The 15,640-nt window shown below is 40.5% G+C and overlaps 1 protein-coding gene across 9 annotated transcripts in view; it reads right to left on the reverse strand.

Annotated features, from left to right (window-relative positions):
• Positions 1–15,640, reverse strand: part of LOC105357636 (uncharacterized) — a 545,012-nt gene that overhangs the window by 468,593 nt on the left and 60,779 nt on the right. For all 9 annotated transcript variants that reach the window (XM_078944705.1, XM_078944708.1, XM_023953741.2 and 6 more), the window contains 2 exons: positions 14,687–14,745; positions 14,188–14,238 (listed from right to left, as the gene is read on the reverse strand). In XM_078944705.1, coding sequence (XP_078800831.1) covers positions 14,188–14,238; positions 14,687–14,745 — 110 coding nt within the window. The remainder of the gene's footprint in view (positions 1–14,187; positions 14,239–14,686; positions 14,746–15,640) is intronic.

Below are 15,640 nucleotides of genomic sequence, written 5' to 3' on the forward strand. Positions count from 1 at the left end.
AGAGTGAGTAAACTGCTCATAATATACAGGACATAGAGCATGACACTGATCCAATCAACAACTTTTCCCATACCCTCAAGGATGACTGCTGTTACTATACTGAGGATCACTACAACCAGAACTTCTTCTTTCTCTTTCGGCTTTTCCCATCAGGGGTCGCCACAGCGAATCATCCTTTTCCACCTCACTCTATCATGGACATCTTCTGCCCTAACATTAGCCAACTTCATGTCCTCTGTTAAGACATCCATGTATCTCCTCTTTGGCCGTCCTCTTGCCCTCCTGCCAGGCAGCTCCATCTCCAACATCCTTCTACCAATATATCCACTATCCCTCCTCTGAACATGTCCAAACCATCTCAGTCTGGCTTCTCTGACTTTGTCGCTAACACAGGCAACATGAGCCGTCCCTCTGATGTACTCGTTCCTTATCCTGTCTAACCTGGTCACTCCTAAGGAGAACCTCAACATCTTCATCTCCGCTACCTCCATCTCAGCCTCTTGTCTCTGTCTCACTGCTACCGTCTCTAACCCATAGAGCAGAGCTGGTCTCACCACTGTCTTGTACACCTTTCCTTTGAGTCTTGCTGGCACTCTTCTGTCACACAACACTCCTGACACTTTCCTCCAACCGCTCCAACCTGCCTGCACTCGCCTCTTCACCTCTTTTCCACACTCCCCATCACACTGAACTGTTGACCCCAAGTACTTAAACTCCTGCACCCTCTTCACCTCAGTCCCCTGTAACCTAACGCTTCTACCTTGATCCCTCTCGTTCAGACACATGTATTCTGTCTTACTACGACTGACCTTCATGCCTCTTCTTTCCAGAGCAAACCTCCACCTCTCTAGCTGTTCCTCCACCTGCTCTCTACTCTCACTGCAAATTACAATGTCATCCGCAAACATCATTGTCCAGGGAGATTCCTGTCTTACCTCATCTGTCAGCCTGTCCATCAGCATAGCAAACAAAAAAGGACTCAAAGCTGATCCTTGGTGTAGTCCCACCTCCACCTTGAACTCCTCTGTCTGACCTACAGCACATCTCACCACCGTCATACTTCTCTCATACATGTCCTGAACTACTCTGACATACTTCTCTGCCACTCCAGACGACCTCATACAGTACCACAGCTCCTCCCTCGGCACCCTGTCATACGCCTTCTCTAAATCTACGAACACACAATGCAGCTCCTTCTGACCTTCTCTGTACTTTTCCATCAACATTCTCAAAGCAAAAATGGCATCAGTGGTGCTCTTACGGGGCATGAAACCATACTGCTGCTCACAAATCTCCACCTTCTTCCTAAGCCTGGCTTCCACTACTCTTTCCCACAGCTTCATTGTGTGGCTCATCAACTTTATTCCTCTATAGTTGCTGCAGTTCTGCGTGTCACCCTTGTTCTTAAAGATCGGAACCAGAACGCTTCTCCTCCATTCCTCAGGCATCTTCTCACTCTCTAAAATCCTATTGAACAACCTTGTTAGAAATTCCACTGCTGTCTCTCCTAAGCACTTCCATACCTCCACAGGTACGTCATCAGGACCAACGGCCTTTCCGCTCTTCATCCTTTTCAGAGCCTTCCTAACCTCATCCTTTCCAATCTCTGCTACTTCCTGCTCCACAACAACCACATCTTCCTCCCTTCTTTCCCTGTCATTTTCCACGTTCATCAGCTCCTCAAAATACTCCTTCCATCTTTTCTGTACACTCTCTTGGGTTGTTAGCACCTTTCCATCTCTGTCCTTAATCACCCTTATCTGTTGCACGTCCTTCCCATCTCTGTCTCTCTGTCTGGCTAGCCTGTACAAGTCCTTCTCTCCTTCCTTTGTGTCTAACCTGTCATATAGCTCATCGTAAGCCTTCTGTTTGGCCTTTGCCACCTCTCTCTTCACTCTACGCTGCGCTTCCTTGTACTCATGTCTACCTTCCTCAGTCCTTTCTACATCCCACTTCCTTTTAGCCAACCTCTTCCTCTGGACGCATTCCTGTACTTCCTCATTCCACCACCAAGTCTCTTTACCGTCTTTCCTCTTTCCGGATGACACACCTAGCACCTTCCTACCTGTTTCCCTGATAGTTTCTGCTGTAGTTTCCCAGTCATCTGGAAGCTCATCCTGACCACCCAGGACCTGTCTCAACTTCTGCCTAAATTCCTCACAAGTTTCTTCATTCTGTAGCTTCCACCACTTGGTCTTCTTTTCTGTTTTCCCTCTCTTCTTCTTCCTGACCTCCAGAGTCATCTTACACACCACCATGCGGTGCTGTCTGGCTACACTCTCTCCTACCACCACTTTGCAGTCAATAACCTCTCTCAAATGACCTCGTCTACATAGGATGTAGTCCACCTGGGTACTCCTACCTCCACTTCTGTATGTCACTCTATGTTCCTCTCTCTTCTGGAAGTAAGTGTTGACTACAGCCATTTCCATCCTCTTCGCAAAGTCCACCACCATCTGTCCCTCCAGATTCCTTTCCTTCACACCAAACCTGCCCATCACCTCCTCATCACCTCTGTTGCCCTCACCAACATGCCCATTAAAGTCTGCTCCAATAACAACTCTCTCTCCTCTGGGGAAACTCTGTATGACCTCATCCAACTCACTCCAGAATCTCTCCTTCACTTCTAGCTCACAGCCAACCTGTGGCGCATACCCACTGACTACATTCACCATCACCCCTTCGATTTCTAACTTTAAGCTCATCATCCTGTCTGAGACTCTTTTCACCTCTAGAACACTGTTTACAAACTCCCCCTTCAGAATCACTCCTACCCCGTTTCTCTTCCTATCAACACCATGATAGAACAGTTTGTATCCTCCTCCAATACTACGTGCCTTGCTGCCCTTCCACCTTGTCTCCTGCACACACAGTACATCTACCTTCCTTCTCTCCATCATGTCTGCCAGCTCTCTGCCTTTCCCTGTCATTGTGCCAACGTTAAGAGTCCCTATTCTCAAACCTATGTTCCTGCCTTTTCCCTTCTCTCTCTGGCCACGGGCCCTTCTGCCTCCCCTCTTTCTTCGACCAACAGTAGTCAAATTTCCACCGACACCCTGTAGGTTAACAGCATCGGTGGCGGTCGTTGTTAACCCGGGCCTCGACCGATCCGGTATGTCTAAAGTGTTGTGGATGATTCGCATGGTTATTTTGGCAATTTTTACGCCGGATGCCCTTCCTGACGCAACCCTCTCTATTTATCCGGGCTTGGGACCGGCACAGAGGCAACTGGCTTGCAACCCCTGTGGCTAGATTGATCACTACAACCAGAACGTTGAGACGTTCTGGTTGTAGTGTCTCAACGTGATCACTACAACCAGAACGTTGAGACTAAATATAAATTGTCAATTATCCACATTAATAGAAGAAGCATGTATAGAAACTTTAACAATATCAAGGAACATTTACATACATTCTTACATCCATTTAGTGTAATAGCAATATCAGAAACTAGGTTTAACACAGAAAAAGGAGTTATGGACTTTCATTTAGATGGTTATGAATTAAGATACAACAATAGACTCAATTAAAGCCGCAAGCGGCGTTGTATGGCCCGCAGACGCAACCCGCCTTCCACGCCCAACTCTACGCACCACCGTCCTCACCGCCCATGTTAATAAAAGCAAAGTCAAAATTGCATTCGCTAATTATGCTAACTATGCTAGCTATGCTAATGTTGCTAAAAGTGCTAGCATTGAGATCAGTATCATAAACTGACACAGAAAAACAAATTTTTAAAAATGCTAATTATGCTAACTATGTTAGCTATGCTAATTTGGCTAAAAGTGCTAGCATAGCGATCAGCATCATCAACTGACTCAGAAAAACACATTATCTAAAATACTAATTATGCTAACTATGCTAGTTATGCTAACATAGCTTAAAGTGCTAGCATAGCGATCAGCATCATCAACTGACTCAGAAAAACACATTCCTCCATTGGTGAGAGCTATATGTCATAAGTTAGTAAAAAAAACACCTTTTTTCAAAATGGCGGCTTTTCTGTTGATTTTATCTCCATAGCAACCATTTTACGTTTGGTCCCCTCGGGAGGACGAACAGATTGACGTCAGTTTCGGACAAATCGATAAAAGTAAACTTTTTGTCGTCCTTAGCAACAGGAGTTTTATGCTAACCACGCCCACATTCCTTATATGTCCATATCCCGTGTTTTTCAATGTATTCAGTTTCAGGCATTAATACATGCATTCAAATTTCACAGTAGTCCATTGAAAAACATAGGAGTTATGACAGTGCGCCACTTTGCTAGTTTGCCACGCGCACGCCGTTTAAAATCTACAACTTCTAATTCCAACATTTTGTCCAGAGTAGCTGGCCGTTGATGCCCGAAAAGTTACGAGACGATTGATGAAAATTCCAACGACGAGTTTTCGTTTGTATCTGGTGCTAAAGGTGCTTTTTTGAGAAAATTACAGATGGCGGCCTTTTCCCAAGGTCAAAGGTCAACGACACTTCTGGGGTGTTTGTAGACTGGAGCTGGCAGCAAGTGTGTGCAATTGCGTGAAAATCGCTCAACCAAAAGTGTCGTTTCCCCATATCTTTGGAAAACACGAAAATCGCCAATTCTCAGAGTTTGCCAAAAAATTGCCGCCGCGCCGTAGGTCGTGTGGCCGCACCGTAATGATTTTCAAACATCTTTGGGATATCCCCGACACGTGTGTTTTGGTTTCGCGACTGTATTTTGAAGTACATTTTCTTGGGCCCCATACGCGATTTTCGGCCCATTCATTTTTTTGACGGGATCGCTGGCCGTGATGTCATCGTCTTCGGGGGGGTGACGTTGACTTTGTGGAAAATTAATTTGCAATTTATCCCAGGTGTGTGCACGTTTTGGTGACTTTTCGAGCATGCGGCGGGGGTCACATTCTCGCTGAAAGGCGGCGAAGTCGTCGTTCCAACTGCGAAAACAATATGGTCCTTGCAGTCAGTGACTGCTGCTGCGGGCCATAAATATACAATAAAGTTACAATTGAGGCAGAAACTTCCGGCTCTCGGAGAAGACGTCACACAGGCATAGAGCAGCTGCAGTTCTCAACTCTATTTACCGCATAAAAGCGTAAATATTGAGAAAAGTAATTCCTAAACATGCCGAGAAGAAACCCAGTCTGAGGAATATGAGGACTTGAGGAAGATGCTTGATTTCGTGCTGGAAGAGATCAAAGCTATGAAGATTGTTCACGGACAAATTCTGGATGCTATCGGAGAGGTGAAGCAGGTCCGGGCTCTGCAGGAGCAGTGCTTCAACAGGATGGATATAATCGAGAAACGAATGGATGACCAAGAGCAGATCTCCAGATCTAACGACGTGATAATCACCGGATTGAAAATCAAACCCCGGTCATACGCGCATGCAGTGACCGCTGGGAATGCTGAGGAATCCAACGAGAAAACAGGTGGAGGAGTTCCTAAAGTCCAATGGAATTTCTCTGAACACCAACAGTGTGGAGATCTGCAGACCGCTTCCCAGGAGAAAAGACACCGACAAACCAGCAATACTCTTAAAGTTTGTCAATCGGAAACAAAAAGCAGCTTTATTGAAGCAAGGAAGAAATCTGAGGGGAACCAACGTTTTCATGAATGACAACCTCACGAAAAGGAATGCCGACATCGCCAGAAGAGCACGTTACTTGAAAAAGCAGGGGAAAATTCAGGGAACCTGGGTAAAAGACTGTAAAATTTATGCCAAACTCTGTGGCTCCCCTGAGCAGTCCAAGGTTGTTCTTATCAGGAGCCTGCAAGATTTGGAAAAATATTTACCAACTACAGTCTAAACAAGAGACACGTAAAGATGCTGGTCTTACGAGATGAGGAGACAAACTCTACTATCCATGGCTTCTATAAAAAACAACACTTTTTCTACAACAGTCACCCGCAACCACAACTCTCAGAGAGATCTGAATGGTGAGCAAACTGACCTTAAAATATTCAGTGATAATGACAACAACCTTCAAGACATCCACCCTGATCAATTCTTTTCCACTGTTAATATGGACTGCAAATATTACAGCATAGATGACTTTAAAAACTCTGTTAACCCAGAAGAAAAACTGTCAATCATTCACTTTAACAGCAGAAGCATGTATACCAACTTTGAAGACATCAAGGACTATTTACAGAACATCGGGCATTCCTTTGATATCATAACCATATCTGAGACTTGGTTCAGCCGCGACAATGGCGCTGACTTTGAATTGGAAAACTATGAACTTAACTTTGTGAACAGAGTAAACAAAAAAGGTGGAGGAGTCGCAATATATGTGGAAAAAAATACAAAGTTTACAGTAATTGATAAATTGTCTGGATGGATGTGGTGGATGTGATGGATGTGATGGATGTGATAGTGGATGGAATACTGGAATGTCTTACAATTGAAATATGTAACAATTCAGGGAAAAATGTCATTATAAGCTGTGTTTATAGGTCGCCAGGGTCAAGCTTAGAAGTGTTCAGTGACTGGATGGAAAAGATGTTTACCTCTCTAAATAACAAAATATTATACATCTGTGGAGACTTCAATATCGATCTGATAAACCCCAGCAAACATAAAGCCACCGACGACTTTATCAGCAGAATGTATGCTATGAGTTTCTATCCAACCATAACAAGACCCAGCAGCATCACTACTCAAAGTGCAACTGTTATTGATAATATTTTTACAAATAATATAGAATACACTCATATGAGTGGACTAATGATATGTGGCATAACTGATCATTTACCAGTTTTTGCACTATTTGACATCAATGTGAAGACAAAGAAAATTATAAAAGAACCAGTCTACAAAAGGCTAAGAAATGAAAAAAACATGAATGCTCTGAATAATGACTTATCCAGACAAAACTGGAACTCTGTGTACATGTAGATGTCGATATTGCTTATAAATGTTTTTTAGAAATATTTAGCTCACTTTACAATAAGAACTGTCCAATTTATAAATTCAAGAACAAATTTGCCAAATCCCTTGGTTAACCACCGGTCTACAAAATGCTTGTAAAAAGAAAAATAACCTCTATAAAAAAATTCTTAAAACAGAGGACAAGAGAAAGTGAACAAAGGTATAAGTCATATAAAAATAAACTAACTGAAATAAAACGTTACAGTAAAAAAGTGTACTTCAATAATCTACTGAATGAAAATAAATACAACGTAAAGCGAGTTTGGGAAATATTAAATAACATCATTAAAAATGGGACAAAAAAGCGAACTTATCCAGATTACTTTACGGATGAGAAGGGTCAAAGCTATGACATCAATGAAGCAGCAAACGGTCTCAATAACTACTTTGTAAACGTTGGTCCACAGTTGGCAGCAGAAATCCCAAAATGCAAAACTAGCAAAGACAATAATCCACCCATCGACAGGATCCCACACTCAATCTTTCTCTCTGATGTGAACGAAAATGAACTGATATCAATTGTGAATATTTCAAGAGTAAAAAGATTGTGAGGATATAGATATGAAAGTGGTGAAAAAAGTCATTCATAGTGTAGCTAAGCCTCTAACATACATTTGTAACTTATCATTACGAACTGGGAAATTCCCAAACCAAATGAAAATAGCCAAAGTGATTCCTATCTATAAGAGTGGAGACAAACACCAGTTTACAAAATATAGACCTGTTTCTCTTCTTCCACAATTCTCAAAAGTTTTAGAAAAAATATTCAATGATAAATTAGCTTTATTTCTTGAAAAACATAACATTATAAATGAAAACCAATATGGTTTTAGAGAAAAATAGATCAACGTCATTGGCTATCATTGATGCTGTGGAGGAAATCACAAACGTTCTGGACAAAAAGAAATATGCAGCTGGAATTTTCATTGACTTAAAAAAAGCATTTGACTCTCAATCATGACATCCTACTTGACAAACTGGAAGTGTATGGGATAAGAGGACTAGCGTTAACTTCGGTCTAAAGCTATTTAACGGGAAGAAAACAATTTGTCAGAATGTGGGAATCAGAAACCAAAGAGATAAGTTGTGGTGTCCCACAAGGATCAATTCTGGGCCCGCTGCTATTCAATATTTACATAAATGACATATTCTTACCAAGCCATCACCATCTCTCCTGGAAAGAAAATAAAATCTCTTCCTTAACTCTCACCTACCATTGTCCTCATTCTGGGTTACAGCATCTGGGTCTGTCCATCCTACATGTCATGACAACTCGTGTTCATCTGTAATGTATCTTTTCAATCAGGTTCCTTTCCAAACAGCAGGAAAATAGCCAAAGTCATATCGCTGTATAAAACTGGGAACAAGCACCACTTGTGGTGTCCCACAGGGGTCAGTGTTGTTATTTAGTTTGTATATTAATAATTTATGTAAAGAATCTGAAATGTTTAAATTAGCCCTATTTGCAGATGACACGAATATTTTGTGTGATTTAATGATGACTTAAACTGTTAGAAGATGTAACTGAAGAGATAAATAAGTTGAAAATATGGTTTAATATTAATAAATTATCATTGAATTTGAGCAAAACAAAAATTATGTTGTTTGGTAACTGTAACAGAAATATGCACATTGATGTAACGATTGATGGAATGTATGAATGTAAATTCCTTGGTGTTGATTTATTGATGATATATTAAGTTTAAAGCCACGTATCAAATACATTCAATCAAAATGATCTAAAAGTATATCAGTGGTAAATGAAGCAAAATCTGTCCTAAATCATAAATCACTATATTCTATACTGTTCCCTGGTTCTACCATATTTAAACTACTGTGTGGAGGTATTGGGAAACAATTAGAAAACATCATTACATTCACTGTTAATACTTCAAAAAAGGGCGATACGAATCATTATTAGCGTGGGTTATCTGGATAATAAACATGCATTATTCCTACAATCATGATTGAAACTTACAGATCTGGTGGAGCTGCGTTCAGCACTAATCATGTTCAAAGCCACATATAGCATACTACCAGCAAATATACATAAATTATTCATGAGAAGAGAGGGAGAGTACAATTTGAGATGAAAACAGAATCTTTACATATACAAAGCACGCAGAAGTGGAAGATGTTTCAGTTTTTCTATTTGTGGATCAAAACTGTGGAACAGTATAGATGCAGAAATTAAACAATGTCTAAACATAAAACTGTTTAAAATAAGATATATAAAAATATGATTTTAAAACGATATTCAAATATATCGGATGGAAATGAGATGTATATAATGTATACATATACATACATTTACCACTATACATATGTAAATAATATATATGTGTATAATATTCTTATCTTAATATGCGCATAGTGTTTTCAATTATGATTCATGCTCAGTATTTATGACAGTACTCTACAAATATTATTATATTTTATAGCTACATAGATTATATAATAAAACATTATGTAAAAATAAAGTGGCTGCTTGCTAATGTAATTAATATTGATGAGGAACAGGGGGTGAGTTTATATAAGTTTATGTGTCTTCTCACTCCTTTTTGAATATAATTGTTCATAATATATGTGTTCATATTTTTGTGTGTGTTTATTACGGTGGCCCAAAAGGGTCACAACACAACACATTCACTTTACACACAACACATTAAGTTTACACACAACACATTAACTCACAACACATTAACTCACAACACCACACATTAACTCACAACACAATAACTCACAACACCACACATTAACTCACAACACCACACATTAACTCACAACACATTAACTCACAACACCACACATTAACTCACAACACCACATATTAACTCACAACACAACACATTAACTCACAACACCACACATTAACTCACAACACCACACATTAACTCGCAACACAACACATTAACTCGCAACACAACACATTAACTCACAACACAATAACTCACAACACAACACTTTAACTCGCAACACAACACATTAACTCACAACACAACACAATAACTCACAACACAACACTTAAACTCGCAACACAACACATTAACTCACAACACAATAACTCACAACACATTAACTCACAACACAATAACTCACAACACATTAACTCACAACACAATAACTCACAACACAACACATTAACTCACAACACAACACAATAACTCACAACACAGTAACTCACAACGGAAGTAAAGCAGCAATGGAAGTGCTTTTTTTCTGAAATTTCCACTGGGCCGAGCGGCTAACTACCTAATAGAAAGTAACGTCACAGTGAGCTGTGGAGCGAGCATGATTTTTCTACAAGAGAAGCTTGGGCGGTTTTGTTTCTAATTTTGCGGGTAAAAATGGCTTTGGCCGGGTTTGCATAATCTGGGCGGTTTTAGGGTCTGTTCGGCGGGTTTATTTTCCCCTCATGAATATATAATAGCGGACTACGTGAGGCCGTGTGGCTGTTGAACTTCTACGTACTGAAGCTCAGTAAATGCACCAGGCAGAGACGCTTAACGGGCTCTGTCATCTAACCTGTTGTTGGGGGTGTGCAACGCCCCGCCTCTTAGAAATTGTGTTCTTTAAAGCCTGACACTGCGGCTGCGTGTAGGAAGAGATACCAGCTAAAGTTATGGTCCGATTGCTACATGGATCGGTGTCTGTGTTTATCAATCCTTTTATTATTAGTCTGAACTATCTTTTATTTTGAAAAATCATCAGATAGGGTGCTAAATCAGTCGAGTAGGGGGAAAAACTCAACGAAAGCTGTGTATTCTTCTTTCTCCTGATCTAATAAAAGGAAGACAGTATTGAATATTTCTTCAGCGGACCGGCCTTCTTTCATTCATTTTCTTAACCTGCTCTATCCCCGCTACATGCGGCTCTTTATTCCGTGTGCAAGGCCGGAGCGCCCCAACTATCGTGTCAACCTATAATGACCGTATTTTGACCGCTCTGTGTAGGATACACTGGAGGAGCGCGGGGGGAAACAACTCTCAGCTGCAGAGGATGTGAACAGGTAGAGAGGAAAAGCAGGTAGAGAGGCGGCTTTGGCTTCAAACTCTGTCAGAGAGATTGAAACATGGCGTCAGATTTAGATGCAGCTTTCACTGCAGGAGTTGAAGCGAGACTTGAGACTTTTTCTGGGATGATCTCAGACATGGAAACATGATTACCAAGTAGAACTCTCCAAAATACTAAACCCCATCTCCACATTCCTGGTGTCTAGTGTTGCGGAGTATGTGTGTGTGTGTTGGAGACCGCATGTTCGTGTGTGAGAGGAGGGAGCGGAAGAAAGGAAAGGAGAGGAGAGGAGCGCGCGTGCAGCGACAGAGAGGGGTGTGAGAGCGGAGGGAGGAGTGTGAGTTCATATTGTGTGTGTTTAGAGCAGTGGTTCCCAAACTGGGGGGCGGTATTGCAGGGGGGGCGCGGTGGAGTTTTTTTTTTTTTTTTTTTTTTCATACTTTATTGACAAAAAACCTAATACAATAACAATGTGAATGTCTCAGGGGGAATTGAAATGTGTACATATTGCAGAAAAATATAAGAAATAAAACAAAAAGTATATAAATATATACACATACATACACAACATAAGACAAAAAGAATTATTGCTTCAAAAATCTTTGGGGTTTAATAAATTTTAAATCTTTCAAAAATTAAATTAGTTCGAATTGCTTTTTGGTTTTGCAGATGTTTGATAATGGTACATTACTGATTGATTTCACTCAAAAACTGCTGGAATTTAGGTTTGGAGTTTGACCATTTGGCTTTATGGATATGGAATTTTGCCAATAATAAAAACAATTGTGTAATGAAGATACAATCTTTGTCTACTTTGACATTAAGGTAACCCAGAATAATGTCTTTATCTAAAAATGTAACAGTTTGTTTAGTTATATTTCCAATATAGTTTCCCACTTCAATCCAAACCTTATTAGTATGTCTGCAGTCCACAAACACATGATAAATAGTTTCCTCCTGAGTTCCACAGAATGAACAAAACAGGTCCATGTCCACAACAAATCTACTCAAAGTTTTGGTAGGATATATACAATGCAATATTTTGAAGGACACCTCTTTTATGTTGTTATTTAGTCAGTATTTATTACTAATAGTCCAAGCATAAGTCCATTTTATGTCCACAAATTTGGATTCCCAATAAAACCTCCCAGCAGGTAAGGTTGTGGTATGTAAAAGATTTCTTATTTGTTTATTGGTGTTAGGAATAATTAGAAATAGAATAGTTAGAAACTCCCTTTTTACTATTATTACATTTACCTATACCTTTTATTACACTAATGGTTTAAACTTCATTCACTGAGCATGTATTATCATCTCAAAATTATATTGCATCCTAAGACAGCACAACCAAGCTATTGTCCTCACAGTTTCTCCTCATCCTCCCTTTTTACTTTTCGTGTGTTCTGGTGTTTGTGCTCTGGCAAATGTCTGTGGGAACATCAGAGAGATCTGACACTTGAAGCTTTATGACCTTCAAGTATCCAGCCTGCAACAGCATGTGGGTGGGTTTTTCACACCATAGATCCTCAGACCATCTTCTGAATATGTAAATGCCAGGTATATATACCAAGCCCTTTTCTGAGTGTCTTGGTTCAGACCTTGTGATCCTGTTCCTCTGTCTGTAACCCTGCATACAAATCTGTGCTGTTTTGTGCGGAGTGAATCTTCACTGAAGTTAAGTAACTGTCTCTGAGTCTCATTCATTCATTTCTGTGTGCTGGAAACTGAAAGGGAAACGAACCGACCTAATATTTTTATTAATACAGTCCTTTCTAGAAAATCCAGTTTCCTCACAATTGGAAACTGAATTAACACAAATATCCACATTGTCCAAAACAATTGTCTGGGTTCTTCATTGACTTGTGTTCTAAATCCCTTTAAACAGTTGAAGTAGACTGGTTGGAATGGCATCTAACACTATTGCATATTCTCTGGGTGGAGCAGGAATACCGAATTTTAAAAGAAATTCTTCATACGTCAGAAGATGTCCATGAGAATTGAAAAGTTGTCTGATTAAAACAACATCATTATCATACCATATAGGGCAAAAAAGTGATTTATTCTTGTATTATACATTACTGTTATTCCAAATACAACAAGTTGTTGGAGAAAAATTATGTTTATAAAGGAGTTTCCAGGCCAGCAGGGCTTCTTTGTAAAAGTTTGAAAGTTTTGTGGGTAATTTTTCTATTTTGTAATTACATTTTAGCAAGAATTTAATGCCTCCCATTGTGTCAAATATATATTTGGGAAATGCATTCCAGATATTGTCTTCACCTTTCAATAAATTACTTTATTTTAAAAGAGTTGTTTAAAGTTTCAAAGGTTAATACATCCATGCCCCCATATTTTCTGGTGTTACACAAAACATTTTTCCTTAAGTAATGACATTTTTTCCTCCAAATAAAATCAAATAATGTTTTGTTTAATAGGTTACAGATGAGTTTTGGCATTTCTAAAGACAGAAACACATAGACAGATGTAGAGATTCCTTCAGCTTTAGATAACAGAATTCTACCGTTCAGAGAACGATTTCTCATTAACCACATGTTATAAGGCGCGGTGGAGTTTAGAAACAAAGGATTTGTATGTTTGTGTCAGTGTGGGGGGCTCGAAAATATTCTAATCTTCAGAAAGGGGGGCCCTGCAGAAAAAGTTTGGGAACCACTGGTTTAGAGGAAGGAGAACCGTAATAAAGAGAAAGTTTCTGGCAACACTGCTGCCAGCTTCTCTTGTAGAAAAATCATGCTCCCTCCACAGCTCACTGTGACGTTACTTTCTATTAGGTAGTTAGCCGCTCAGCCCAGTGGAAATTTCAGAATAAAAGCACTTCAATTGTTGCTTTACTTCCGTTGTGAGTTAAAGTGTTGTGAGGTAAGTTAATGTGTTGTGACCCTTCTGGGCCAGTAGTTGATGTGTTGTGTTGTGAGTTAATGTGTTGTGTTGTGAGTTATTGTGTTGTGTTGTGAGTTATTGTGTTGTGTTGTGACTTAATGTGTCATGTGTAAAGTTAATGTGTTGTGTGTAAAGTTAATGTGTTGTGTTGTGACCCTTCTGGGCCACCGTAGTTTATAATAAAGTTCTGTCTTAAACCTGAGGAATCACAATCAAAACTGTTCATGAATGCATGAAAAAGGTGAAGTTAAAGAACATCTGATCATCTGATCTGGAAAACCTGCATTTTTAGAATTTGCATAAAGAATTTGTAAGTTTTCTCTTTGAAGTGGAAAAGTTCTGATTGGCTGGAAAACACTTACCATTTCTTTGAGGAAACGCTTAGCCCACTTCTTTTTATCCTTTCGCTCTTCCTGCAACAAACACCAAACAATCATCAGATCAAAACACGTCATCATTGTGGATTTTTCTTTTGTGTCACAAAGTCAAAACTTCTAAAGTAGATCCATGTACCATGTATTCATCAGGGGGACCAGATCCTCCTCAGCCCAATCAGCCAGTAAAGGAGAGAGGGGGAAAGAAACCCCATGGACCCCAGAGCACCCCCGGCAAAAGGACCCACCCACCCAGCCAGGTGCATCAGAGGCCTCCCAACAGGTCCCCTCCGGCACTACAGAGCACGGGTAACCCAGACAACAGGACCCCAAGGCCAAAGCCACAGGTAAGGTGGGCTCAGCCGTACCGGACGGCAGAGATCTGGGCCAGGGGGCGCTGGACACACAGACGTGGGCCAAAGGGGGAGCCAGGACCCAGAAGACCCAGGAGCCTTTTTTCTGTCAGTTTTCTCTGGATCAGACTCACCTCATACAAGCAGAACTTGGTTTTAAAGACGCCTTTCTCCATCAGATCCTCCAGACCTTCTGTCAAAAATAATAACATATCGCTGTGAGAAGATGCTGCACTGCTGCACATTTTCTATGCTCATGATGCGTTTATGATAAACCTAAAATACAGCATGTAGCCCATGTAATATTTTTTTGTGTTAATTTCACCAAAATCGCTTTGGTTGTCTTTATTTTGTTGTTTTTATGGGAATGTTTTAAGCGGAGACTTTTATTTTGGTGGTTCGCTGCTACTTCCTGTCCTTTCACGGCATCCACCTCAGTCTCTGTGAGGACTGCAGAGAGGAGGAGCGTGTGGAAGTGAGACCTGAAGCGACGTTTATGTGCTGTATTTTTGTTTTCACACAATAAATCCCCTTAAATGGATGGCCATCCCTGTGTGAGACTCTTTATTCATTGACGACACAATGCAGAGGATTTAAGACGATGCTGCACGCACCCAGCAGCAAGAGTGTGCCTGGCTACATTGGTGCCGTGACCCGGCTCCACACCGCTCAGAGTGGTTCTACATCGTTCCTGGAGCTGTGGATCAACGTCAGCTTGGTCACCAGAGGTTGCTGCCTCGCGCCCCAAAAGGGGTTATTTTCTACTTAAGTAAAGAGAAACGTAACAGACGTTTGTATGCAAATTTACCAGAAACTTTTCTTTTTGGGTTTAAGAGTTTGTACAGTATTTTGTTTAACTTCAGGTAATTTGATTACTACACTACAAAATGGCATTTTTTGATGATGAGGGAGGAAAACCAAAAGTTCCTACTCAGACATTTTTTTTTGGTGTGGGTAGAGGGAGACGTATGAGTGAGTTACTCCAAACTCCGGTCAGAGATGCAGATACTAGGTCACCAGCCTTTGGTTCCACCTGCATCTTGGGGAGTGTACCTGCTGGCCCCAACCAAAATGAAACTGTTTCAAGT

This window comes from Oryzias latipes, chromosome 3 (assembly GCF_053564925.1).
Source record: "Oryzias latipes strain Hd-rR chromosome 3, Olatipes_Hd-rR_3.1".
NCBI classification, from domain to species: domain Eukaryota; kingdom Metazoa; phylum Chordata; class Actinopteri; order Beloniformes; family Adrianichthyidae; genus Oryzias; species Oryzias latipes.